The sequence below is a fragment of the Ictidomys tridecemlineatus genome, chromosome 3 (genome assembly GCF_052094955.1).
Source record: "Ictidomys tridecemlineatus isolate mIctTri1 chromosome 3, mIctTri1.hap1, whole genome shotgun sequence".
Taxonomy (NCBI): domain Eukaryota; kingdom Metazoa; phylum Chordata; class Mammalia; order Rodentia; family Sciuridae; genus Ictidomys; species Ictidomys tridecemlineatus.
This window is the reverse complement of record NC_135479.1, coordinates 212,625,129-212,653,128: the sequence shown is the minus strand read 5'-3', so window position 1 is coordinate 212,653,128 and position 28,000 is coordinate 212,625,129. Positions and strand designations below refer to the sequence as shown.

Here is a 28,000-nt window from a genome sequence, read left to right as displayed (position 1 = left end):
TTCATTTCTGAGCCTGGCTCCACCTCCAACTCCACCTCCAAGGCTGGGCTGCAGAGGGACTGTCTCCCTTGTTTTTCTGGGAAGCAGGCGGGGTTTGTCAGAACCACATAAAGCCTCCCAGCTGGACATCACCTGCACTATTGCTGCACAGGGACAGGTGAGTGTCCAGAGAGGCGTGGAAAGCACAGTGCATTCCTGCTGTGGACTGCCGCCCAGGGGAGACACTGAGGGGGACATTGCTGCCTGCAGGAAAGTTGCTGAGTGTGGGGAACAGTGATACTGACAGGAGCTGCAGGTGAACTCAGACCCCCTTTCATTCTAGTTCCCACCAACTAACTCCTGCTGAGGCTCTTGGGTGGAGCTTGAGAAACTATCCCCTCAGCAGCAGTGGCTTTTCTGTTGGTGTTGGTGGGCAGGCAGAGGGATGGGGAGTGCAGGGGTCGCAGAGGGACTCAGGCTAAGGCTGAGCCCTGAGAAAGTTTCAGACCCAGGGCTGCTGGGGTGCGAGCCCACGCCCGCTGCTGACCATGGTCTCGGTGGGTTGTGTTTCCCCCCTGAGGAGGTGCAGCCAGCAAGGCCAAGTCCAGGAGATCCCTGGAAGGGCAGAGGAGTCCTCAGGGATCCTGCAGGAGGTTCCCAGGAAGGGGTGGCAGGGACTGGCTTGTGCACAATGCCCCTGCTCCAGGTCCTCCCCAGCCGTGGACTTGGACTTGGACTGCCTAGGATCGTGGGGTCTTGGGGGTACAGAAGGGTGTCAGTGGCTGGGGCAGACTCAGGTTCAGGGGTCTGACTCAGTTTGCAGAGATGCCTTGGGTGGGCCTGGAGGGGTGGAGAGTGGCAGGAGTCCTGCAGACTGATAGAGGACCCAGGGGCCTGGGAGTCCTGTCCCCCAGGAGGTTGGTGACCACCCACTGCTCAGATGGGGTACTAGGAATGAGTGGTCACATTGTAAGTCAAGGTTTTTCCTGGAAGCCCATCAAGTGCTGGTGGCCACGAACTGTCAGTCCCAGAGGGTTCTAGAAGAAAAACAAAAAGGGGACTAGCCCTGGGAGGGCTGTTTTCAAGCCTAGACTGACCACCTTGGGAAGGTGGCTGGTTCTCAGTGCCCTAGGCTGTCCCTAGAACTGCTGGGCAGGTGGTCCCTTTAGGCTCCTGAGGGAGGAAGGCTCTGAATCCTCCCTGCGTTCCCTGCTAGCCTTTGGGCTCTGAGCTGGGGACGCTGCCCCACATGGACGAGCCCAGCCAGCAGGCTGGATGACCCCTCACCTGCTGTGGGCACTGTGCCCAGCAATGCTGGAAGCTGGCACCTTGGTCTGGGAGATATGTGCAGGATCCCACAGACTGAAATCTGGAGTGGAGAGGCAGCAGCCTCCCACCCAACCTCACAGGACAGTCGGTGGCCACAAGGCAGGATCCTGCCCTAGAAAGGAACACAAAGAGCCTCAGCACCTGGACAGTGGCCCCTCCCTGACCCTGAAGTGTGATGACAACAGAAGTCCAGGCAAAACCCAGTCCTCTGCACAATGTGACCACACTACCCTCGTGGGCCCTGCCCAGTGGGGTCTGCAGTAGTGAGGGAGGAGAGCTAGGGAGGAGAGAGGCGGCCCAGCTCCCTTGCAGTCTCCCCGCGAACGCAGGGTGCACTATCTGACCTCACGAGCAAACGTGGGCTGAGAGCTGCGGGTCATGACCAGGGGACTCTACCAAGCCCCATGGTGCTGGGTTTGCTTGGTCCAGGTGCACATGGCAGCTGGAGGCCCAGAGCAGAGAGAGTAGAAACTGGTGGAATGACTGAGATTTCCTTTCTGTGAATCCACCCTGATGATCAAATGACCCTAGAAAGGTACAAAGCTTGTGGTTTGCAGACAAAACACACAGGACTTAGCTCTCAGGAATCTCCATAGGAAACAAACAGAGGAAGGGAGTATATACCCAACGACTGCTTTGGTTGCTCAAAGTGAGTCCATGGTCATGGAGAGCAGGCCAGGGACCCATGATGTCACCTGATGGTGTACTAAGGCCCACTGAGACCGTCCTGGCCCAGGAACATGCTGATCCAGGGGGCAGACGGAGGGGGTCTTCTCTGTGGAGCCAGGGACACTGTAGGAACCCAAGCTCTCAGCCCACGTTTGCTCGTGAGGTGCAGATCCTGTTTCCAAAATAGGTGGAGGGCGGTTGTTTTAAGAGAGTTCTGTGGATGGACAGACTCCCTAAGTGGCCTCTGACTCCATGACCTTCCTTATCACCCCACTCCCACAGACAAAAGGAGCCACCCTCCCTTTCCAGAGGGCCAGGGATGACTAGACGCTGCCCTAGAGGCACACAGTCCTGGGGTGGGCAGAGGCTGTTGTCCTCCAGAGGCCTGGGCTGTGTTCTTTACCCAGGCCCCATCACCCAGGGCCAGGGCTTCCACCTGCCCTGACTGGCACATCTCCTGTGAAGTTCAAGGTGGACAGGAGACAGGGAAGAAGATGAGTCCTCCTCCATCGGAAGTCAATTGTGCTAATCCTGCTGCTGTGGAATCCAACCATCTCTTCCCAAATGGAGATACTTCCACGGCAGAGAGAAATGAGGCATTGGTGAGTGGCTCTGTTCAGAGGGATGCTTTATTTGGGGAATGTTGACACAGTAACAGGAAGATGGCTGTCACAGTGGGTGTGAGTCCTTCCCATCCCCACCCTAAGATGTATCACCCAGCAGGAGGGGAGTCTGGAGGGAACCCTAAGCAGGTGCTGTAAGGGAGGAGGCGTCGGGTGGGCCTTCTCCTTTGCCTGTGACTTCAACCCTGCTGCTGACACCACTGGACAACTGTTGAGTATTGCTGAGAAATGGAGTCCACCAGAGCAGGCGAGAGGCCAGCATTTCAAACCCGGAGTAGCAAAGACCCCGGCCCCCCCAAGGACCTGACTTGAGCTGCCCTGACTGCCCCCCAGGGCCTCGAGAGGGAGTCCTGTTGTGATTCCTCCTTAGAGCTGGGAAGCCGGCTGCCGAGGGAGGGAGACCTGTCACATCACCCGGCTGAATGGGCCAGTGTTGGGATCAGTCTCCAGGGCACCTCAGTCCTCACTCCGTGTCTGCTTCATCCCCAAAAGGTCTCCGTTCTACACTGTGGAGACCACGTGGCTTCCCTCGGGATGGAGTGTCCTAGTGAGACCTCCACACTGAGCCATGGTGAGACAGGAGGCAGCACAGTGCGCCCTGGGTGTGGATCCCAGCCCTGTCCCTACACCAGACCATCTCGTCCCCCTGGTCTCCCAGAACAACATGGCGCCCAGCCACATTGAGCTAACCCACTTGGTTGTACCTGGGCCCCAACAGAGCGTGCAAGGACCCAGTTGTCCTGCTCCAGGAGGGACAAGACTGACTCAGTTCATGGGGTCAGAGGTTTCAGTTCATGACAACTTGCTGTTACCTTGAGATGTGGTGTCAGAGCATGGCAGGGAGCCTTGCCACACACGGTGCTCCTCTCAAAGGCTGGGAGACAAAGGAGAGAGGAGGACTGCCCCTACGTCCCCCCAGGCCGCACCTGTTACACTACACACTAGCTCCCAGTCATTCCAAGCTGGGAACTCAGGCTTCACCACATGTGCCTCCGGGAGACAGGTCCACATTGTAACCTCTGCTCTCCCCACCTGCCTGGGGAGCAGCTGGTCCTTTCTAGTCTGGGTGAGGGTGTACGTCTGTGAACCCCACGTCCACTTCAAGGTAAGACTGACGCTGGTTCTCAAATGCGCCCCCGGCCACAGCATCCGCAGAGCCTGGAAGGTGCTGGAACTGCAGGTACTCGGGCCCTCTGCCGCTGAGACCTGGAGATTTAGAGACGTAGCATGGGGCCAGGATCAGCATTGATGGCCCGGGGGTTGTCTCTCGCCCTCTGGAACCCGTGTGCTCCTGGAGGCCACCTGCACAGCAGTGTTTATCACTTTTCATGGAACCAGCCCAGGGGAGAGTGCAGAGCAGGAAGAGGTTGCCTTGTCGGAATCCCACACTGGCCATCACGTCCTGGCCAAGGCACGCAACTTCTAAAAAAAACAACAAAGAAGAGCAGCCTAATGAATCCTCCTTAAAATAGAACAGAGTCACCGGCCTGGTTCCTGCCTGCTTCTAGATGAAGGCCAGGTGTGCTGGCGGGAGACACGCTGCCCCTCCGTCCCTGGGTCACCCACCGCCCAAGCCATGCTCATCCTGCTTCTTTTCAAAAAGAGGTTTTGGTGGGTCTAGAATCCCACGTTCCTGGGGTTTTCTGAGTGTGTTTAGCCTGTCAGAGAAGGAGGGTACAGCCCAGGGGTAGGGCTGTGCTCAGCAGAGTGGGAAGCCTTGGACTGAAACCCAGCAATAAACCAACCCGCACCAGAAGCAGTGTCCCCCACCTGGTTGGTGGGAGGTAGGAAGCTGCTGTCTAGCCCATCTTTGGTCCTCTGTAGAGGGTGTTTCATGTGCTGGCCACTTTTAGCATTTCCCTTCGGCCCTGTGCTACAACAAGTTGACTCTAAGGTGCATGGATGTAGTTTGTTTTGTATTTCCTGTTTTGGGGTCTTTATGAGGATTTTGGACCTTTGGTTTATGTTTTGCTTTCGATGGAGGGGTGCGTGCACGACTTCTTCAGGTATTTCCCCCTCCCCTTGGTGGGATTCCAGGGACCCTGTATTACTCCTGTCCACATTGCCACCTTTGGTGGAGCGTGACCTGCACATAACAGAGTGTCCCCTTGGCCTTCTCCAGGGGTCCGAGTTCAACCTCTGCAGGCAGTACGAGGAGAAGGTGCGGCCCTGCATCGACCTCATCGACTCCCTGCGGGCCCTGGGCGTGGAGCGGGATTTGGCCCTGCCTGCCATCGCCGTCATTGGGGACCAGAGCTCGGGCAAGAGCTCGGTGCTGGAGGCTCTGTCGGGAGTGGCTCTCCCCAGGGGCAGTGGTGAGAACTCATTTCTAACTATTGTCCTCGGGCACCTGGTGGCTCCCAGAGCAGTTCTGTGTTCTCCACAGTCTGGAGGCTGCAGGTGCAAGGTGAACGTGGGTTCTCCTTCTTGTGGCATTTCCAGTGACAAAAATACTCAGGGTCACTCCAGGAGAACTGGGCTGCACGAAATAACCACACAAGAGACAGAGGGGGCTCCTGTGATGGTTTCTCTGACCTTAAGGGTCCTCAGAAAGAGAGAGCTAGTATGTGCTGCCCCTTTTATTGGGGAGAAGCCATTCAAATGAGGCAAGGGGTCAGGTTTCAGGGGTTTGTGTCTCTTGGCAGCAGGTTGGACTGACATCTAGGAAGGCCACACCCAAAGGCAGAGCAAGCGAAGGGGACACACAAAGGGAGTTTCCATGGAACATTCTATCCCAAACAGGGCAAGGGGGTAATATCACAAAGAAACAGGTGAGCGTACCTCGATCCATGGGATGCAGGAAGGTGCACCTATGCATGAAGACACATTCTGCTACTTTGATGATTGGGGCAGCCATCTAGGGTCACTACAAATGTGGCCAGATCATTACAAAAGTGACTGACATGGCCTCAATAGACAGGGGAAGGAAAATGCTGGTCACATCAGCATGACAGCGCTCACACCTTCTGGGCTTGCAGCTGGCCACCTCTTCACTGTGCCCTAACCTCACGTGGCCTTTTCTCTGTGCAAGATCACTGGGGTCTCCACCTACTTTTACAAAGATGCCAATCACATGAGTCAGGACTTTCCTGTTGTGACCCCTGATGACATCTATCAACTCTAATTGACTCTTCAGTGGCCCCATCTGCAAACACAGTCACTTCGGGGTGATTGGCTCAGCCTGTGCATTTGGGGTGAAGAGCTCTCTGTCTCTTGCACCGTCTGGTTGCACGCTTTTGTGGATTGTATGGGGTCTGCAGTTGGTGGAGAGTCTGAATGGATAGTGTCCCTGCCCAGAACACTTGGGTGTCTTTCCTGAGCTCATCACACCAGGTTACTGGCCAGCTGGGGGACAGTGATGGGCACTCTATAGAGTGGTGCGTTTGACTTGCATGGACAGGGGTGCCTGTGAGAGCTCAGAGGCTGAGCTCTTAGACAGCCAGGATTCAGAGAGGGCTTATAGAAGCTCCTTATGTAGGGGAATGTGGCCTGGGGGAGCAGTGAGTGGGGGGTGGCTCAGGAGCAGGCAGGGCTCTTTGCCAGTGTTTGGGAGTTTGTCACCTGAGCTGAAGGCAGTACATTGGGTTGAAACCCCAAAGTGTTCATGGGTTTAGATGAATAAGAGAAAGTCCCTGGGAGGACTGTTCCAAAGCTCATGTCTGAGGTCACCACAGACCCCATGCCCAGGTGGAGAGGTCACTGCAGGGTTTGGAGACCAGAGGCTTCTGCCTGGGCATCTCCCCTGATGATGGCATAAACCTTGGAGATCTGTTGGTGCATGGCCCCTCCAGCCTCAAGAGCAGAGCAGAGGACTGACATTAGCGTGTCTCCTAGGTATGGTCACCAGGTGCCCTCTTGTGCTGAGGATGAAGAAGCTGGGACAGGAGGATGAGTGGAGGGGCAAGGTCAGTTACCTGGACATGGAGTTGGAGCTCTCAGAGGCTTCACAGGTGGAAGAGGAAATCAATAAAGGTGAGTGCCCCTGGTCTTGCCTGGACACCAGGCCCAGCTAGTGCAGAGGGTCCCCGTCTCCCCTGCCTTGGGCCTGCTCCCTCGGGAGCCCTCCCTTCACCCACCCCAGGGCTACTGCACTTCCTCTGCCTCATGTTAGGGTCACCCACACGACTTGGGGACCTGGGTACTGCAGGAGCAGGGAGCTGCCTAGGCCACACATGCTGACGTCATTATTTGCAGCCATGTTCTAGACTGTAATAGACATTCCAGAGAGATGGTGTCTATGCTCAGAAGCACCAGGTGGCCCTCAGGAACCTTCTCCCATTCTAAATGTGTGAATACCGAGAGGGTCCAGAGAAGAGCAGGCTCCTAACAGAACTCACCGGTTCCTGGTGCCCTAACAAGTTCCCAGCTCTGGCCTGGGTCCCCTGTGTCCTCACATTCCTCTCTGTGACTCTCCTCCCACACCCAGGGGAGGGTCACAGCATGCCATCAGGAAGGGCTCCAGGCTGGCCCAGTGGAGATGTCCCAGGTCCCTCTATAGACAGTCCTGGGCACCGCAGGGAAAGAACCGCGGAACCTCTTGAGGAAACATGGGGTCCAATCTCCAAAGGGGACGGTGCTCCAAACCTCCTGCCCCCAGGACCCCCAAGCCAGAGCTGCTGTGGCAGGCTCCCTAGATGGGCACCGCTCTTCAGCTGCACCCCGTGACCTTTCCTCTGCACAGCCCAGAACCTCATCACCAGGACAGGGCTGGGCATCAGCGATGAGCTTATCAGCCTGGAGGTCAGCTCCCCCAGCGTCCCGGATCTGACCCTCATCGACCTTCCTGGCATTACCAGGGTGGCCGTTGGCAATCAGCCCACTGACATCGGGCGCCAGGTGAGACTCCAGCCTCCATCTGCCTGTGCCCCGATGAGGGGGCGCTGCATGAGTGCAGCCGGGAGTCCAGGTCCTGTTTGAAGGGGGCGTGTGGAGGTGATTGGCAGTGGAGAGCCAGGGTCATGCTCCCCAGTGGACAGCGACGACCGTGCAGACAGGCAGCTCTGTCCTTCCTGCCTGTGGGAGCACAGCCTGCACTTCTGTAGCCTCCAAAGAGAGTGGTCGGAGCTCTGGACGCTCCTTGAGCATTTCAGACATCAGCGCTTCACCTCGTCCCCTTCCTTAGAGAAGAAGGGACTTTGGGCCTCAGAATGCAGAAAGGCTTCATCTCTGTGTGTTCGGCCGAGCCTTGGTTGGGTCACGGTGACGTTTTGTGTGGCACGCACCCTGCCATCTCTTAGAGGGCTCCTAGTGGGCAGAGAGGGTGAAGGCGCAGGGCAGGTGACATCTGGCCTCCGTGGCTCTCACCCCAGGAAGGAAGACTCAGGAAGTGAGTCAGGCAGTAGGTCTGGTGTGTTGCTCTCCACTGGGACCCTCAGGTCTGAGGCCTCAGGGACAGTAGGCAGCCACAGCCTCACGGCCTTCCCTGACCTGGGGCTCCACAGTCTGCGGGCACCGCGGCCCTGCGTCTGGCTTGGCAGAGCCACGGGGTTGTGCCTGCAGGTTCTCTTGCCCACGGGTCCTCCTTCGGGGAACTGGTTGCAGACACTGAGTGTCCACCCAGTGTGTCTCCTGCTTGTCCACCCCAGTGTGTCTCCTGCTTGTCCACCCCAGTGCTGGGAAGTCACGGCCTCTTGTTTCCTATAGATCAAGCAACTCATCAGGAAGTATATCCAAAAGCAGGAGACCATCAACCTGGTGGTGGTCCCCAGCAATGTGGACATCACCACCATGGAGGCACTGAGATTGGCGCAGGAGGTGGACCCTGACGGAGACAGGACCATAGGTGAGAAGCAGGGAGCCGACAGTGGGACCACATCCCTGAGTCCAGGGGAGAGGCTGGCTGGCTGAGGGTACCTGCACGTGGCTCAGGAACTCCCCCAGGTGTAGGTTACGTGTCCACTGAGTCTGGAGGAAGGGAGCCACGTTGACCCTTATTGGCCACCTCATGGCCTCCTGACCCATGTCCCTTTGGGAAGGCACCCTGGGCTCCGAGCGCTGGGCAGGAACAGGATGGAGAAGCTCCCAGTTGAGATCTCTGGAGGGAAGCCAGGCTGGTCTGTGCATGGTGAAGGATGGACAGAACACGGCCTGTCCCTCCACGGGCCTGGGTGCAGGGGCTGGGGAAGGGCCACCCCTCTAGCATGGCCCCCTGTCTCCCTGAGGCCTTCCCTGCAAGTCTTTGTGGACTGGGACTCCAGCTGGCACGTGGGTTCTGTAGGGGCCCTTGTCTGCTGTCACCTGGGCTGGGAGGAGGCCTGGGGGCTGGTTCTTCCCCTCTGCCGTGGGACACTGCACGGTCTCTGATCCCAGTCCCTGGCTGGCAGGAATTCTGACGAAGCCTGACCTGGTGGACAAAGGCACCGAAGACACCGTGGTGGACGTGGTGAGGAACCTCGTGTGCCACCTGAAGAAGGGCTACATGATCGTCAAGTGCCGCGGCCAGCAGGACATCCAGTCGCGGCTGAGCCTGGCCGAGGCCCTGCAGAAGGAGAAGGCCTTCTTTGAGGACCACCCCCAGTTCAGGTCGGTCAGCTGCACTTCCCCAAGGCCAGCCCCAAGCAAGGCGGCCGTCCCTGCCGGAGAGAGTGGCTGGGCTGAGGCAGGTGTTGGCAGTACGTGTGTGTGTGCGCGCGTGCACATAGGAGTGAGTGTGCGCCAGCCTGTGTGCCCCGGGCACTGACTGCAGAGCTGTCCTGAGAGGAAAGGGACGCACAGAGCGTTGCCCCCTAATTTAAGGGAATAAGGAGGCTGCTTGCTGCGGTCATCTAAGCATATGGTGCTGGAACCAGAGTAGAAACATGGATAGAACAACAGAGAAAAACAGAGAGCCCAGGTCGGACACAGGCGCCTGCGTGTTTGACACTGACCAACGCACAATTCACGGCAAGGAGCCAGAGAAGTCGCTGCCAGTCAGGGGCATGGGGTTGTGTTGAACATCTGGGGAAGCCTGAGTGGGGTCTTCCCTAACTAGCAGACCAAAACGGACATCAGCTGTAGTTAACTTAGCCATGAAAGGTGGCCTCGTGGGTCCCCGAGGACCTCGGCCCAGGCATCTGCAGCCACAGGTGCAGAAGTGCCCATGTCCAGTGAGGCCTCTTCAGAAGGCAGGACTGACACGCCGGTGGGATCTCAAGGAAGAGCCAGGTGGAGTCTCATCCTTATGGCCTTCAGTTCCCTGGGAGGCTTCAGGGCGTCCCATGGAGTGACAGGATGCCCCAGGTGCATGCAGAGTGGCAGCTGCACTGCGTTCCACAGCAGCCAGAAGGTGAGAGACGCCCAACATCCAAGGAGCGAGGAGCACAGAAGCCAGTAGCTGTTGGCAGGAGGTGGACGCTCCCTTCCAGGCTCAGAAAGGCAGGAAGCCCCCTCCTGCTGCCACATCGCTGGACCTTGAAGAGACTGTGCCAAGGGAAAGACTGTGACACCAGACCAAGGCCGTCTGTCTGCACTGAACGAGGTCCCTGGAGCCAGGAAACTCACAGCCACAGGAGAGGAACTGGCCAGGCCTTGGAGGAGGTGGGAACGGGGCTTGGCGGTTAATGGAGCAACGTTCCAAGACAGGAGAGTTCTGGAGGTGGGAGGTGGCCGTGGTGAGCCACAGAGTCAAAGTCTTAGTGTCTCCGAAGTGTGCACTCTAAATAGCTAAAAGTCAAACAACATGGCATGTTTCATACACGTTAGGAAAAATGGATGCTTGTGGACAGTCAGGCTTGGTAAGGGTCTCCAGTCCCTGTCCCCTGCCACCCTCAGGGACTACAAATGTCAGAGACCTGCAGTACCTCACCCTGTGGGCCCACGTTTGGCATTACAAGGAGACTCTGTGGCCTCCCCCCTCCACGTGAACATGGTTGCAGTTCTCATCCCGGGGCAGCTGTGTCTCTGGGTTCCCCAGTTGTCACGTGTGTATGAAAATAGGCATCATGTTTGTGTGCAGTCCCGTCCCCACAGGTGTTGTGTAGTCACGCCTTTTACACACTAAACGGTGTGTCTGTGCGCTATGGAAGTGTGTCTGAGGGGCACACGTGTATGCTTCATAGCTAAATCTGCAGTTGGATGTCTTGAGACACATTTATTTGATGAGCTGGAAGGGACAGTTCCAGCCCCTGTGGACATAACCGAGCTGCCCACAGGCAACCATGGTTGGGTCTGATCCAGCTCTGAGCATTGCTTGGGTACCAGCTGTATGCCCTTGTGTTTGGTTGGAAGCGCCTGAGTCTGTCCCGGCCTGCCATCTGCACATGCAGACTCTGATGTGCTGTCCACGTGACCACGGATGTCCCTCTTTCTCTCTCTCCCAGGGCTCTGCTGGACGAAGGAAAGGCCACGATTCCCTGCCTGGCGGAGAGACTGACCACTGAGCTCATTGCACACATCTGTGTAAGCAGACCCCATGTCCTCTCTGAGGGGACCCTGGCACCCAGCCGTCCACAGTGCTGGGCAGGTCTTGTCCCCAGACCTCTCAAGGCCTCTCGGCACACATCGTGCTGTCTTTGCCGTTGGTGACTCCAGCACAAGAAGCCTTGGTGTGGGGACTCTGCTGCCTCACACAGCAGATGTGGGTGGCACCCTGGCTGTGAGTCCATCTGTCCTGGGGTTTGATGGTGGGTATCCTTAGGAGCTGGGTTCCCAGTGGGTCTCCAGGGAGAAGAGTGTTGGCTGCTGTGGGACCTGGCAGAGTGTCCCGCTCACACCACTGTGATTCTCAGCAGATGGGCCTCAGCCAGTGTGGACTGGGGCAGCAGCCCTGTTGGAGAGCTGCCTCCCGTGTGGGCACAGATTCTCAGTAGAGATCTTGCCATGCTGCCCAGCACCAGCGTTCAAGGTCTTTCCCAAAGTCCCAGGGTGCAGGGGGAGAGCAGGGTGATGTCTGCTGGACCTGGTCATGAGGGTGGCGCTCTCTGGGCCAGCGTCACGCAGAAAGAGCTCTTCCCTTAGCTGACTGCCCACTTAGAGCTGCCTGGGACTTACCTTTGCCCCTGCACTGGGTCACCTACTAAACCCAAGTTCATTTTTCCTAGCTAGGTCACCGCCCGGGAGGCCCAAGGTGAGTCTGAGGCCCATCAGCTGGCTTCGGACTCTGAGTCCCCTCCTCACATTGCCAGTCGGGGGCGCGTGTGAGGGAGGCTGCTGAGGGCCTGGCTGCACCCTCCAAGCTGCAGGGGCGGGGACCTGGGGGCAGCAGGGCACCTTGTATTTTATTGTATTTATTTTTCATTTTTAAATAGGACTTTTGCATTTATTTCTGATTTTGCTTCAGACGTGAGGTGATTTCTTTACATTATGAAATGTATCAAGTATATAGAAAACAGTTAATAGACACATATATATGAACTTGGTAGATTTTTCGGTATTTGTTTCAGATTCTCCCCTTTTTTAACAAGTCTATTTTTATGTGTTCTTTTTACATATATATGTATGAGGGTGGAGTGCATTTTAATATATTTACATACGTGAAGTATAACTTCCCATCCCTGTGGTTGTGATGATGTGGAATTGCACTGGTCATGTATTTGTATATATGAATTGTAGTAAATTATGTCCGATTGTCTCTAAAGTCGTCCCTATTCTCACCTTCTGTTTATTCCCTTAATTCGCTTTTGTTTAATTCAATGAACTTCTCTTCCCCCTTCCCTCCTCATTTATTGGGTGTTAGCATCCACATATCAGAATGTTTGGCCTCTGTTTTGTTTTGCTATTTTTTGGATTGCCTTATTTCACTTAGTACGATAATCTCCAGTTCCATTTGGTTAGTGGTCAATGCCCTGATTGACTCTTCACTATGGCTGAGTAACGTTCCACTGTGTACATACACCACATTTTCTTTATCCATTCATCTGTTGAAGGGCACCTGGGTTGATTCATAGTTTAACTATTGTGAATTGAGCTGCTCCAAACATTGATGTGGTTGTGTCCCTTTGGTACGCTGATTTTAAGTCCCTTGAGAATATACCGGGTAGTGGGATAACTAGCCACCTGTTAGGAACAGAAGTCCCTGCTAGCTTCTCCCTGCTGAGAACAACATCTAAATGTTGAGGAATCTCAAGGTGTTCCAACTGCAGACAGTGGATCTGTCTGCACCCCTGCACCACCAGAGCTGGTGGAAAATGATGCAGAAACAGTGGCACGTTGGTGGCTCCTAGGTGGCCAGGAATCACGCTCAGTGGGCGTCTCTGTGCAGCTCATGGGCTTGTGTGCAGGAGCAGGCTGTGGGCAGCCCTAGTGGAAGGGGATGCCCAGAGTGTCTCTCTGCACAGGAAAGTCTTTAGAGGACATCAGGATGTCACATGTACCTTGCAGCTACTCCGGTGAGCAGGCCTGTGTCCTCATTTCTTTTCTCCGAGTCCATATTTGTATATCCCATCGTTTTCCCAGAAATCCCTGCCACTACTGGAAAATCAAATAAAGGAAAATATCCAGAAAGTAACCGAGGAGTTGAAAAACTTTGGCGTGGATGTCCCAGAGGAGGAGAGCTTGAAAACTTTCTTCCTGATAGACGTGAGTATTGCCCGGGGCCTCGTGGGGCAGATTCTGCCTGATGTCCACACGGGGATGCCGAGCCTCCTCTGCTTCTGTCCTCACTCCCATGAGGCTATCCACGGCCCTCTGCCCACTTGGTCCTAACAGGGACAGGGTTAAGGCAGTGGCCAGGGAGTGGAGGGTGTGTGCAGGGTGAGTAGCAGGGAGGAGGTCTCAGTCCTCCCCTCCACTGAAGGTGACAAGGGAAGGGTGGGACTTCCTGGTACCTGAATACCTCACCCCCTTTAATCCAGAGTCGCCCAGGAGCGGGATAGACTCATCCAAGCCCAGCACCAACAGGCCTGCAAACACCCTGGCGTCTGTTATTTGAAGATCTGCTCACACTGATGTTGTCCTTATTTGCAGAAAATCAATGAGTTCAATCAGGAGATCAATGCTATAGTACAAGCCGAGGAAGTTGTAGGGCCCGAAGAAATGCGGCTGTTTACCAGGATGCGAAAGGAGTTCCACAAATGGAGTACTGTGATTGAAGAGAACTTCCAAAAGGGTGAGTGTGCTGGGTGTGTAAAAGCAGTGGAAACCCGCGGCTCACTGTTCTGGGTCTGTGAATGCCAGATCCAGGCGCCAGCTGATTGGGTGTCTGGTTTCAAGATGGCGTTGTCCAGCTGTGTCCTCAGAGGGAAGCAGAGGCCAAGCTCCCCTGACCCTGTTTCTAAGCACAGGCATCCAGATGTTGGGATAGAGCCCTCAGGACCTGAAGTCCGACTTTTAATGCCACCACATGGGAGAACTTCAGCATGAACTTGGGGACGAGTTTGGCCATGTCAGTGAGTCCAGGCCTGGTCATAGCAGGAGCCTTGGGCTGAGTCTGGGGGGAGGTTCCAGTGGTGGGGATGCTGGAGAGGCAGCTAGGAGACAGCAGCTCACCTGCTCGGCTCCATGCTGCGGGACGAGGCCATGAGCCTTCATGTCTGATGCCAAGGTTACCATAGAATAGGGGAAGATCTATTGGCCCCAACACTTCTTAGCCTCTAGAAGAGACGCTGCTCCTCAACAGTGAGTGGAGGGACATGGTGCATCTGGTGTCCTAGATCCCCGTGAGGGTACTGCTGGCACAAGCCTGGCCTCCTGTGGCAGCAGAGAATGAAGATAAACAGCCCACTGGACACCACCAGGCATCCGGGGAGGGAGAGGGCAGTTCTGGAATGATCTATCCAGATTTCAAGAGGCTGAAGGAAGTCATAGATGAGTTGATCAGGGTTTGGCAGCCAAGCATATTCCAAGTGACCTGCTGTCCCTCGAGGACCTTGATGTGGGTCCACTATTCACCTCCACCCTCCAGAGCTTCAGAGCAACAGATTTCCTTGGCTTTGCGTCTCAAGCTGGGGAAGTGGTGCTCCTCTCTGGGTAGGCCACCTGTGGAACCCACGGGCCGACGGCGTGGAGGGGGTGGGGACTTGGGGCAGTGCTCTTTGGAGAAGCCCATGGAAGGCTCATTAGGGGACAGCGACTTACCTCCTCACTGTGTCCTCTGTTCCCACACTGCTCAGCCCTGCCATTGCTGGGAGCAGAGGCTGTCCCCTGCTGTGGGTGCATCGGGGTTAGGGAGGGACACCTGCCCATTTCCAGCCCGAATCCTTTGCAATCTCACGGGGGTGAAACGCAGTGCATGGAGTGTAGAAGACAGAGCTCTTGAGACTCCATAGTAATAACCAAATAACCCAGTGAGAAAATGGGAAGAGACCCGACTTCAGGAAGAAGACCAGAAATGCCCAGGCACCTGAAAACCACAGGGTGACCACGTCACAGCCAGAGATGGACAGGACCCTCACGAGCTGCTGGTGGAAAGGGAGGTGGCACAGCTGCTTTGGATGATGGCCAGCAGCTCCACCCCTAGGTCCACACTCCAGGGCCCTGAGACCCATGTGCACACAGGAACTGCAGAGCAGGGGTCCCCACAGAAGCCCAGGTGTCCCCACAGCAGCCCAGGTGTCCTCATGTGGTGGCCTTGGCCCATGTCCGGCTCTCCTCTATGGTGCTCACAGGAGCACCCTTATTTAAATCCCTTGCCTCTTACAGACCCTGCCCACACCACGGTTGCACTATGAGGCCTTAGGTGGTGTGACCCACACCTGCATTTCCAGGAATTTCCCCAAACCACACACAACTGTGCGACGTGAAATTCTCAGTCCCGGGCCCAACGCGTGACCCATTCTGAACATGGCTGGACCTTGGACACACCCTGTAGGTGCAGGAAGCAGTCCCAACAGGCCACATGCACCTGCGTCAATACCTATGACGTGTCCACAGTGGGCAGAGCTGTCGACCAGCCAGCAGAGTGGTGGTCGCAGGGACTGGAGAGAGGGACCAACTGGCAGGGACAGTGACGGCCTGTGGCGTCTTCCAGGGGAGGACTTGTCAGCCTCTAGAAGAGAGAATGGTGGGGTCCCAGATCAGGGAGACACGCCGAGAACCACAGGACTGTCCACTTGGCAGAGTGAGTGGTACTGCCTGAGAACTGATCTCAAAAACAATTTCCTGCCAGGAAAACCCCTGATCAAACAGCCCCCAGAGACCACCCTTCCAGGTGGGAAGCTGGGCCCCTCTGAGGCTGCATCCTGAGCATCCCCACGGTCAGGCACCCTGGGCACACAGTGTGAAGAGAAGCTCAGCATTCTGCCTAGTGGACAGTGTCACTGAGCCTCGGTACAGCACCTGAGGTGCCTGTGCCCTCTTGTCCCCTCTATGACGGACACATCCTCTGTCACCACAGCCCAAGAGCACCTGGTGGGCAGGTGGCTGCAGCTGATGTCAGGGTCCTTGCTGCCCCCAGAGGCCCTGTGGTCCTGGCTGGGGAGGAGATGTGTCGTCCTCTCTCTCTCTGGCAGAAGTGGGGCAGGGTGACATAATGACACAGGCCAGTGCTTTGTCCAGTGGGCCTTCCCTGAGACCTGCACCTGCTGTTCCTCTGTGTGACCCCTGGGGGGGCCTAGGGACACCACAATGGCCGTGTCCTTACTACAGACCAGAGGGTCACCCATTCCCAAATCGAGGTTCCTGGGAATTCCTTCTCCCACTGAGGTCTTCAGAAGACCAGGAAGGTGGTGTCGCCCACCCGCGGGGGCTTACCCCAGCCCCTTTCCTCCTGTAGGGCATGGAGTTCTGCGTAAAGAGATCAGGAGGTTTGAAAACCAGTACCGTGGCCGGGAGCTGCCAGGCTTTGTGAATTACAGGACGTTTGAGACGATCATAAAGGAGCAGCTCAGGTCCCTGGAGGAGCCGGCCGTGGACATGCTGCACACGGTGACGGGTGAGCACCATGTCACTTTCTGGCCTTCACTTCTCAGGCAGGAGGGGGATCGGAGCCGGGCTCGGTTCACAGCTGTTCCCGGGGTTTTCTCCCAGCAGCCCTCTCTCCGCCCAGACCCCAGCCTGCTGTGGGGCTCCATTCTGACACACCACCCCACTGGCTTCAGACACACTCCCCCAAACTGTCCCCCAGAGTACGTGCCCATCAGGAGCCCATCCCTGCCTGTCCCTCAGGCCCGTCCTCAGGTTGGGGCGTCACAGGTGGTCCCAGGAACATGCTGCCTGGCCCCTGGTGTGCGTGGTGGGGGTGTGGAGGACACGGGGCTTGCGTCATGGCGGGTGGCGTGGGTCTCAGCTCAGACGCTCAGAGGTTTTCTGGAGGCCTCCCACCGGGGCCTGGTGATGACTGGAGCCCAGCCCCACTTCCCTCCCCGGAGGGTGGGCTGGGGTGGACACTGCAGCTTCTACAGCTGGCTTGTCCTCCTGGTGACCCACCTCATCCTGCATCTGTCCGTGCCCACAGCAATGTCTAGTGGGGCGAGAGATGCTCCTGTCAGGCAGGAGGTCCCCATGCCTCAACAGGCATGCCAGGGCTGGAGGCCTGGCTGGGGTGCCCTCTTACCCTGCCCCTGGCCCACGGCCCTGAGCACAGCCCTGGCAACGCTCTGTGTGTTGGCTCCTCTGAGAAGCGGGGTTGGGGGAACGGCCATGCACCCAGTGAGGGCCTGGCACTGCCTCGAGGGTCGAGTGGGTGCGGTGGCATGGCTGTGGTCAGGGACCCAGGTCGGAGCCCTGAGGGCAGACCCGACTTTGTCCTCTCTCACCCCTTCCTGAAACCCTCTCCCCGAGGTTTGGAGAGGGCCTGGTGTCTCCCCTCCTCCCTCCCCGCACACCCTGCCTCTTCATGAAGACTGGTCAAGAGGTGGCCAGGGGCCAGCTGTTGGGCAACCTCCCCGGGCTCAGCAGAGTGAGTCCCAGGAACCTGGCCTGCTGGGTGGTGTCCCCAGCAGCACCCTCGTCACTGCAGGGCTCTGGCCTATGGTGACCCTGTGGTCCTTGCAGCAGGCCCCGCAGTTACCCAAGAGAAGTGCAGTCAGTCAGCATCTCGGGAGCTACTGGGTTTCACAAAACTGAGGTTTGGGGTCAGCTCAGACTATTCAAGGGTGACGACCTGGTGCTCTGGGATCAAGGACGATCCCGGGAATAGGAAGAATGGGAATGTGTGCTCCTCACAGGAGAGTGATGGCGGGAATTTCTATGTAGTGAGAATCGGCTCTTGCATTTCACTTCGAATGAATATCGTGGTCCTGCAGATTCTCTGGACAACCTTCAGGCTGATGTGACAGTTTTATCATTAAGGATGACTAGAATCCTGGTCCCCACAAGCCACATTCTTTGAAACTGAGCTCAACGAGTGTCTGTGGAGTGGCGGCCAGGGCTACTGAGCGAGGTACCCCTCCAAGGACCTGAGGCCCACTTCTGCAGGTGCAGGGGGGAGCAGGCCTGGCCCCTGGCCTGTCCTGTGTCCTGGGCTCTGTGCAGGCTGTGTGGGCCACCAGGGCCACCACTGTGGAACCTCTTTTTCTCTTTGGTCAGATATGGTGCGAGTCGCCTTCACAAATGCTTCAGAAAAGAACTTTGCTGAATTTTTTAACCTCCACAAAACTGCCAAGGTGAGAAGAAGCTGTGGTTTCAAAGGCTGACCCCAGGCTGGCAGGGGACCCTACGTGTTTCCTCAGGCCGTTCCCGGCCTCTCTTGGCTCTTGGAGAAGCAGTTCCTCCATCGGGCAGGTGGATCCTCTGATGAGGCCCCCAGGTGGGGTTGGAGCAGAGGAGGGCTGAGGAGGGAGAGATCAGGCAGAATCGCAGCCTGTGACTCTCAGGAGAGAGGCCGCCTGGGTCAGGTTGGAGGTCACCAGGTGGGCGTGACCCAGCTGTGGCCCTCAGTGAGAAGCTGAATACAGAAACAGCATCTGTGGAGAGTGCGCAGAGAGCGAGGAGTGAAGGGGACCCTCCTGCCCAGAGGACAGGCGTGGCCCAGAGCCCAGCAGGGCCACCTGGGGAGAGGGCTGCTCAGTGGGCCCAGGACCCCAGGGCTCTGACCTCAGCTGGGGTCAGGCCTGCATGAGCAGGGGGTGGCCCAGGCTGCCCCAGGCCGTGCCGTCCTCACCTTGGTGACCCAGGCTGTGGGCATGCTGATGACCTACTACTGCCCGGGTGACTTGATGGAGGGAGGCTGAGTGTCTCTCTCCCCGCAGTCCAAGATTGAGGACATCAGGCTGGAACAAGAGCAAGGAGCGGAGAGGTGGATCCAGGTTCACTTCCAGATGGAGCAGATCGTGTACTGCCAGGACCAGGTCTACCGGGGCGCGTTGCAGGGCGTCAGGGAGAAGGAGACCAACAGGATGATGTGGAGCCAGCCTGTCTCTGCAGAGGAGTCGTCCATGGCTGAGATCTTCCAGCACCTCGATGCCTATAGCAAGGTGCGTGTGCAGGGTCTCCATCCTCGGGGTTCTGTGGTTTCCCTGCTGCCTGAGCACCTCTCTGTCTATGGCACGGTGGCTGTGGGGTGACCATCAGCCAGCTCCACCTCTCAGCCCTGGGTGAGCCTCCCTGGGGCCAGCTCCACCTCAGGTAGACAGAACTGGTTGTGGCTTAGAGCACTTGGTAATCTGGCTTCCACTGGCTGTGTGGCTCTGGCCAAGCTACTTACCCTCTCTGAGACTTGAATTCTTCTCTGTGCAGTGCTGTCTCATGGAGAATGTTCCCTGAGAGGCGTGTGGGCGAGTCCCCCAGCACAGGGTTGGGATGGCTTGGCAGCTCCACAGGGACCCATGTCCTGGAGACGCCTGCTTGGCCTGATGCTGCCTTTGCTCCCCACGTGAAGTCACAGGTGCAGCTCAGGCGGAGCTTCTGGGGCCTGAGCATCTGCAGAGTGAGGCGCTGGCCCTCCTGGTTTCCAGACCCTGCCCTCTCCACTCTGGGCTGCGGTGGGCAGAGTGTCTCTGTGTGCACCTTGTACAGCCCGCAGCTCTGCCTGGATGCTCTGTGCCTGGGGGGCCCAGGGGCACTGTGGCTCGTGGCCTGGTACAGTGCATGGGTCCGGTTGGAGAGCACCCACAGAGCATAGGGCTGGTGGACAGGGCCCAGCCCCAGTCCCTGCAGACCCAGGGCTGCAGACCCGGAGTGAGCGGATTGGGGGTGGCAGGAGTGCAGGGCCCATCCTTCCCGCAGCCCCTGGCACCTGTGTGCTCAGGCTGCCCCAGGGGGCACAGGGGATTTTGGGAGAGGGCGAGGTGTGACAGAGCAGAATGGCTGACCCTGCAAGTGCGTGGCCACCACCCCGTGGGAGCCTGCAGCCTGCCCCAGGAGCAGCCCTTCTCCAGGGTCTTGTGGCTGCTCCCAGGTGACTCTGTGCACTGCAGAGCTGCGCTGCACCTGAGTGTTCTCCTCCTTCTGCACAAGGGCTCGCAGGCTGCCCACGGCCCTGCACCTGGCCCCTCGCACTGCTCCCTGGAGATGGGTCCACTCAGATGCCAAGAGCAACCTGGCTCCCCCAGTGACTGCCCAGTGTCCCACATTAGGGTGGAGCACAGGAGTCTGTCACCTCTTGACAGCACCATCTCTTTGCAGCCTCTGCTACCACAGGGATTTGCAGAGGTGACCCTGTCCAGAGCCCACGCCTGTGGAAGCCTGCAGTGCCCGGGCCAGGTTCTGTAGGCAGACAGGACCAGAGGGATATGTCTAAGAAGTCAAAAATTGGCCAATGACTGTGGCCAGTGACTGTGGAGCTGGAAACTGGGGCCAAGTGAGCCGAGCCCGCGGCTGGGGTTTCCTCTTGCCCTTGGATGTAGGTTTGCCCTGAAGGCCTCTCCCTGACTGGACAAGGCCACCCACAATGTAGAGAGTCATCTCCTTACTTAGGGCCAGCTGACCCTTGCATGCCCAGGTCCCAGCATGACCCCAAGGGCCCCTTTGCCCGCAGCCGTCCCCTCCTGCACAGCAGCTGGGGCTCCCCTGCTCACCCCAGGCGCCCCATGCTCTGCTCCCTCTCAGCCTCCCCTGCAGCAGCCACTGGGTGCTCCTCGCCTGCCTGACGTCTTCTTGGCTGGCATCTGACCACACGCTTCATCTCCTGGGCCATCCCAGAGGGTCCTGCCCTGCACCCTGCCTCCCAAGGAGGGAGACTGGGCCCCAGAGAGGTCGCAGGACTTGCCAAGTTCCGGCACCTGCCGATTTCCTGAGGTCGGCCTGTGCAGAGGAGCCGTCCTGGATGTGGAGACGTGGTTTTGTGCCGAGTGTGTTGCTGCCTGGTTAGGAATGGCTGCCTCTTCCACGAGGACGAGCCGATGGTCAGGGAGGCTGGGAACACTCGCTCCAGCTCGGTCTTGGACACCTGTGGGGTGGTTCTCTGCCCCGTGCAGGGCTCCCCCCGTCCCAGCACAGAAGCCTCTGTGGGGACTGAGCCCAGGCGAGGGCCTGCACCCCCAGTCTGGGTCCGTCCAGGGTTCCTGTGGGGAGGTCAGCATGCCCTGCTGACCTGGCCCTCGCCTCCTGTGACCTGTCCCCTCCTCCCAGGAGGCTCACAACCGCATCTCCAGCCTCGTGCCCTTGATTGTCCAGTATTTCGTCCTGAAGATGTTCGGCCAGAAGCTGCAGACGGCCATGCTCCTGCTCCTGCAGGACAAGGACGCCTGTGGCTGGCTGCTGAAGGAGCGCAGTGACACCAGCGACAAGAGGAAGTTCCTGAAGGAGCGGCTCTCGCGCCTGACCCAGGCTCGGCACCGGCTGGCCAAGTTCCCTGGCTAAGGCTGTGTGCACCAGGTCCACAGCACAGGGAGGCGGCCCTGGCCTCTCCTGGTGGCTCTGTGACCACTGTCCTCCAGCAGAGAGGGAGCATGAGCCCGGCTGCCCAGGCAGGGGCTCTGCTGGCCCCTGGATGAGGGTTGGGGCTCTGGGAGGCTGTGATTCCCAGTGGTCAGGGGAGAGCCCCTGAGCTCGGCCAGAGGGCTCAGCGCCCTGCCAGTTTCCTTCCTGATTTGCCATGTCCTCTCAGGAGCCATTTCTTGCTGTGGGGGGAGGGCTCGTGGTGGGTGTCCACCTGTCCCTAATAAACCCTGCTGCCCGGCTCTTCTCCGACAGGCTTTGTCCCTGGGGATCCCTGGATAAGGCAGGAGGAGGGGCCTTGTGCCCGACCTGCCCTGAAGCTGCCCTCCCCAGGGTCTGGGAGGACAGAGGACAGCAGTGTCCTGCTGATTCCTAGAGATGGCCGGGGAGGGGGCAAGCTTGGGAAGACAGTGACCTCAGGTTGTCACTGGTGCCTGCTGGGCGCCTGGCCTGCAGGTGAGGCTCTCAGGTCCTGGTGGAGAGGACGCTCTGCCAGTTCTGGCGAGAGGTCCTGGCCGAGATGGCGGCTGGTGGGTGTGCAGGACGGAGAGGCCCTGTGTGGCCAGCAGGGAGACCCATGGGCAGCCACCAGCCACACCCACACCCGAGCGTCCATGCTACTGCTTGACCTTCATCCCCTGGGGCCACTAGGATGGCGGGCAGCCGTGCAGCAGTGCCCCGGGGATGGGGGCACCATGGCCTTGGCCCTCAGAGGAGCAGGGCAGCTCTTGCCTTCAGGAATGCCTGAGCCCACACAGAGGGCAGGGACCACCCCAGGCACGAGGGGCAAGGACCAACCTAGACATGGTCTAGGACACTCAGGCCGACCAGTCCTGCTGTCCTGGGGTCCCTGTGCAGCCACAGTCGAGTGATCTCCTCTAACTCTGCTGCCCCTTGACGGGGAGGGACTCAGGCCACACTGGACGCTGCCTGTCAGGGGCAGGGTGCGTCTGGGTATGCCCCTGCCTCTCCCATGCACACCCCCACCCAGATCTCTTCTGACCATGAAGCTTCTTAATCCCTGGATGGTGTCGGGTTCGCCTCCAGGACGGGATGCAGGAGGACTGTGGGCTCGGCATAGTCCGCAGCTGTGGCAGGCGTCACCACGAGGCGGGGGCTGCCTGTGCCCCTGCAGCAGGACCCAGAGCCCGGGAGCTCCAGAGCTGACCGCCGGCTGCAGTGAGGAAAGGACTGCGCCAGTTCATGAGGCTGGGCGGGCAGGGCCACTCCTTGTTTGGTTTTTTGTTTTTTTGTGGTGTTGGGGATTGAACCCAGGGCCTTGTGCATGCGAGACAAGCACACTACCCTCTGAGCTGTGTCCCCACCCCAGTGCCACTTCCTAATGGCCCCAAGTCTCTCTCTCCAAAGACACTACTTGTCCTCTCTCTCCAGAGACACCCCTGTCCTCTCCATCCAGAGATACCCCTGGTCTCTCCCTCCAGAGACACCCCCTGGCCTTTCTCTCCAGAGACACCCCCAGGCTCTCCCTCCAGGCACCCCAGGCCTCTCCCCATCCTGCCTGGGAGCAGCCCTAAGGCTGAGGCATTCGCAGTGGCTGCCGCCCTCTGGTGGCTGCTGGAGTCACTGCCCATGGCCAGGTCCCTTGCTGGGCTCTGCCCAATCTTGCAGGGACTTGCAGTTCTGTGGGACAGAAATGGAATCCGAGGTTTCCAACCTGACATGGACTCTGCTCTGCTGTGTGCAGTTTTCCTGGAGATCCCTGGAGGGTCTGAGGGGGGAGTGGAGTCTGGCTCCAGGGAAGGCCAATTTATCTGGAAGCTAAGCCTGCTGGGGCCCCGCCATGTCCAAGATGTGCCATAACACACCAGAGTCCCCAGACTTTCCTGACAGGTCATAGGCGGCCAGGGGTAATGTCCTGACCCTTCCCCTGACTCCTCACTGGGTGGGGCCTGTGCTCAGTCCAGGGCTGGACTGACCTCTGCCACCCCACATGGGGGTGACCCCAGCTGCTGCCCACTCCATGGCAGCTGCCTGACGTCCATCTCCTGGGCAGAACATACTAGAACACCAAGGATGCGTCCTCATGGCCCTCCCTGAGGGCAGCTCTGGAATGGGCCCCACAGGCTGAGCAGAGGCAGGAAGGGCCAGAGAGAGCTGGACAGAGGAGAGCGGAGCACCTGGTCTCTGGAACCCGGCTGGCCCGCTGGAGCTGGACCAGGCTGGGAGGAGCTGGGGCTGGCGTGACCCTTGCTCCCTGACGCTCTGGCCTGGCTGTCCTCTCCCATGCCAGGGCCTCCGCCCTCAGGACAGTCCTCCTGTGGCACAGAGCTGGTCCCCTACCAGCGTGGGGAAGCCCCAGGGCAGGCTCAGTCCCTTGAGGAAGGAATGGATCCCGGGGGAAGACCCTCCCCCAGGAGGCCATGAGCCCCAAGGCCTGAGGTTGGTCTGGTTCCCCTTTATCCTCCCCCAGACAGCGCTCCTGGGAGTGCAGGGGTTTCACATGGTCTGAGTCCCGGTCCCAGTGGGGGGCTCCAGGTGGTCTGTGGCTCTTGGGGCTCAAACACCCACCATGGGTTTGTTCCCACTGAGCGGGTGACTACGCTAGGGATGTTCTCCGTGTGACTTTCCAAGTAGTGAAAGTCCCTGCTCCTGCCTCAAACACTGGGCGCAGCCGGTGAGCTTGGTCCGGGCCATGCCATGCTGTCCAGCCCTGTGTGGGCTTGTGGGGCCGTGCAGGCCAGCTCTAGGTCAGCTCTGGTCACAGCCTTGGATCTGGAATCAGAGCTGGATCCACTGAGCCACGGCAGAACTAGAGCAAAGGGCTCCAAGCTTGCCAGGGACCTGAGCTTTGGGTGACTGTCCCCAGGGACTCTGCAGAGGTGGACCCAGCACTCATGCCCAGGCTGGGCTCAGGCTCGGCCAGCTGCAAGCTGCAGCACCGGCTCAGTCCACTCCAGCTCCCTGATGGGCAGCTGGGTGGTTCAGGCCAGGCCACTTCCTGTGGGGGGAGCAGGAAGTCAGTGACAGGAAGTCACTGTCCCTTGTCTCCGTGGGGGGAGCAGGAAGTCAGTGACAGGAAGTCACTCTCCCTTGTCTCCGGCTATTCGTGAGTGTGTTGTGACCAAGAGTCTGAGAGCCCTGCCCCTTTGGAGGAGTGTGGATCAGTGGCCTCTGAGCTGCTGGATGGCCTGAACAATCACAGAAGGCTGGCAGGGACCTCAGGGTCAGGGAGTGTCACCTGGAGGATGGGATCACGGGCGCCTTGCCACCTAGCTTTTAGGTGGCTGATCATATCTAGTGACTTCTCAGCGTGCAGAGTGGACCCTGGCTTGAAATACAAGAACCAGCCCTCCACAGGGCGCAGTGATGCTGGCCACTTGTAAGGACAGCAGAGACCTCTTCCTTCTTGAGTCTGAGTGCGTTGGCAGAGGCCTCAGAGCAGGGGCTGAACACAAACCCAGCCTCTGACCACTCCAGCCTGGCCTGCCCTTGGCTGGACTCATGTGGGGACGCTCAGCCTGGCTCTGGCCCCTCTCTGCCCTCCCCTGACCCTTCATATTCTGTTCTAGCCCCATGGCTGGCAACGGGCTGAGCTGGGCACCTCAGGGACACTGCAGGTCATCTCTTCCTGTGAATGCTGATGTCCGCAGCTAAGGCCCTGGGCCTTCTGAGCACTGCCCCTGGTCCTGGCCCTCCTTCAGCCCCTGAGACCTTGGGGACACGAGGAGAGGAAGAGCATGTCTCTCACCAGTGCCAGCCTGGAAGGAGTCAGGACCTGAGACTACGGGCGGCCTGCTGCCCCTGAGCTGGGGACACTCAGGGCTCTTCCAGCAGAGGGGCTCAGGATGGCAGGGCAGGATGGCAGGGGCCTGGGGTCACCCTCTTCATGCTCCTTACCCTGCTGCAGGGTCTGGGGACCCAAGGCCCCCAGACACTCCTGCACCCCTTGAGTTGGGGGCTGCCCGGGGCCCTTGGGAGGTCCCCATGAGAGGGGCGCCCCATCCGACTCTTCCCTCTGCTCCCTGCCCCTCACCACAGGGTTCAGTTGATGTGGGCGGTGGTGACTGGCCAGCTGAGCCGGCTCCAGTGCGAGGGCAGAGCCCCGAGGAGGGTCCTGCTGGCTTCTGCCACCAGCACCTGCGGGCACCAAGCCTGCAGCAGGAGACATCTGGCCTTGGCTCAGGGAATCAGAGAACTCAGTGGGAAGGGGGTCGACTCCCTTGGGGCCTGGCCCTGCCCACCATCATGGACATCAGGGACCGAGTTCCGGCAAGGGCTCCATGCTGAACGATCTGTTGGAACCACAGAGATCCCTCTGGGTGCCAAGTGGCTTCAGAGAGGGGTGGCCAGGGATGCCCTGGGGTGGGAGCAGATGACATCCCTGAATGGCTGAAAGGCCATGGCACTACATGCAGGGCCACTCAGGGAACGGGAGAGACAGCAAGGGGGAGGGGAAGGGGCAGGGCAAATGGACTGTGGTTTCCATGGTGGGTGGGGGGGCAGAGGTGAGGTCAGCAGGCTGAGGACGGGCCGGCTCTGGGGCAGAGGCTGTGCTCATTGTCCAGTACTTGACCTGTGTGTCAAGGGCAGGGCTAGACAGGGGCCTGAGTGTGAGGGCCCACAGAGGTGGTGGCTGTGTTTGGGTTTGTGTTTGAAGGGAGGCTCCTGGGGGTAGCTTACCATCTCTAGGTATTAGCTAGACTCCAGACCCAGCGTGGCCCGGCCGTCAAGGCAGTTCCTACAACCTGCTCATCTGGATGAGATGTGTGTGCTGGGCTGGACGCCTTTTGCTTTCGTGCTTGGTACCTTGGTGTCATGCTTAGGGTCTTGGCTTACAGAAGGTCACCTTGCAGGGTGGCCTCCTCCCAGTCCCTCCTGTTTACCCTGGTCTGTCTTCTCTGTGCCCCTGTCTTCTACCCTACATTAAAAAAAAAAATTTTTTTTGGTAACAGTGTGACCAACAGGGGTTGTTCTGAAGGTGAAATGTCACAGCATGTGGCCAGAATTTGCTGCTCTCGAACTCTGTTTTTATCTATTCACTTGTTGCAAATATTTTCTCCAGTATTCGAGCCTTGTAGCATTATGGTGTTTGCAAATCTTCAGTTTTTAAAAACAATCTTCCTTTCGATTTCTCACTTTTAATCTTATAAAGGCATAGTGGTTGTGATCATGGGTCTGGTAATCAACTGGGCCATCCCAGGAAGAGCCTGGAGACTTCCTGTCACCACTCGGTGCTTCAGTTTCCCTCCCAGGGTGACAGCCAAGCAGATGTTTCCAGAGAGCATTTGGAGAGCTTGGTCTAAACACCTAGGGACCTTTTGGTAATAGAGATGAGTAATTGGGGGTAACTTTGAAGATTGACTGCATAGCTAGCCAGCTTACTTTTCAGATTCTCTGGTAGCAGAGTTAAAGCTTGGCATCCTCAGGCACTTTTGGGAATATAGCTTACACATACACACACTTGATAAAACCTGCCTGTGAAAACTGTAAAAAAAAAAAAAGGAAGGAATTTTAGGAGCACAAACCTGGACCACCACACTTCCCAACAGCGCCACCTCGTGGCAGACATGTGGGATCACGCCTGTGAGGCCGCCTAAGGTTCCGAGTTGTATAGAATTCCATGCGAGCGAGGGCAGCTTAGAGAGGGATAGGAAACCCAGCCATCTTCATGGCTCTTAGAAAGCACGTGTCCTGTTCGTTTTCTCCAGTAACTCTAGCGACGCCTTCCAATCAGGCCTGAATAGTTTGAAATTGCTTTCCCCCTTTCCCTTGGGCACACAAAGGTGAGTAGGGACCCTATTTTGAAGGGCGGTCTTGCAGCTGAGTCATAGCTCTAGATGAGGTGGCCTCACTCACCAAGTGTCTCTGCTGTGTCTGAGAGTCTAGATCACTAAGCAGGATCCTCATGGCACAAACGAGGCCTAGGCTCTGGGGGTGGGGTCCAGGAGGCAGGTGTGGGGTGCAGAGGGGGTGTGGCTTTGGAGGGGGACAGAGCTGGCTTCTACTCCTGGGGCACACGCTTTTCTAGCTGTTTTCCTGGACAAGTGCCTGAGGGCTGGTTTCCCATTGGTGACCAGGAGAATGCCACCTCCCTGCAGGGGGTTGTGGGAGTGACACCTGCCCGGACATCCCCAGTCCCATCACACCAGCCTCAAGACTAGGTAGGACCGTCCTGCCCCATCCCTGAGAGCAGTGAGTGGTGTGTCCTCCATTTCTTTTCTGCAGGCACGCCCCCTCCACTCCCTGTGTGGTCTTCAGATCCTAAAGGACCTGATTCTTTCCCCATTTGGGCACGTTCTGCATCTTAGTCATTGAACCTGTGACCGCCCCTCCACTCAGCTCTGTTTTTGCTTTGCAGAAGCCCACGTGGAAGCAGTGGCCATAACAGCCCATGACACCCCACCCCAGTGATCTCAGAAGTGGGACCTGAACAACTCAAGTCCGTAAAGAAACAAACCCAAAATACCCCAACCAACCCACCAACCAAACAAAAAACTCACACCCAACAAGTTAGAGTTTTATTTATTCAAATAAACCAATATACTCTATTTCCTTTTCAATGGTCTATATCTTAAATCAGTGCAGCATATAAGTATAAAAATCAGGTCATTTTAGAAAACTCCATGTTTTGCACAGCAATCGTTTCTACATTTGTCCACGGCCGCTGAGCCCCTTCGAAGACGGAATGAATACCTCCTTCTTGTTCAAATCACAACTATAATTAAAGTCAGTGTGCTGGAAATGGAGGAAAATTCCAAAAGGGAAAT

The 28,000-nt window shown here is 57.9% G+C and overlaps 1 protein-coding gene across 6 annotated transcripts; it reads left to right on the top strand.

The window, feature by feature from the left end:
* Positions 1-13: 13 nt before the first annotated feature.
* Positions 14-27,747, top strand: LOC101971789 (interferon-induced GTP-binding protein Mx1). Of its 6 annotated transcripts, none has more exons than XM_078044670.1 (14): positions 14-157; positions 2,443-2,579; positions 4,723-4,915; positions 6,435-6,572; positions 7,282-7,436; positions 8,244-8,382; positions 8,924-9,122; positions 10,898-10,976; positions 12,972-13,094; positions 13,482-13,623; positions 16,228-16,386; positions 17,982-18,058; positions 18,644-18,868; positions 27,592-27,747. In XM_078044670.1, the coding sequence occupies exons 2-14, from the start codon at positions 2,472-2,474 to the stop codon at positions 27,616-27,618; spliced, it is 1,764 nt and encodes a 587-aa protein (XP_077900796.1). In that variant the 5' UTR covers positions 14-157; positions 2,443-2,471; the 3' UTR covers positions 27,619-27,747. The 6 variants fall into 6 exon arrangements, with proteins under 6 accessions (XP_077900796.1, XP_005323528.2, XP_077900795.1 ...); XM_005323471.5 differs by lacking the exon at positions 27,592-27,747 and adding an exon at positions 20,964-21,524; XM_078044669.1 differs by lacking the exon at positions 27,592-27,747 and adding an exon at positions 20,442-20,938.
* Positions 27,748-28,000: the final 253 nt, after the last annotated feature.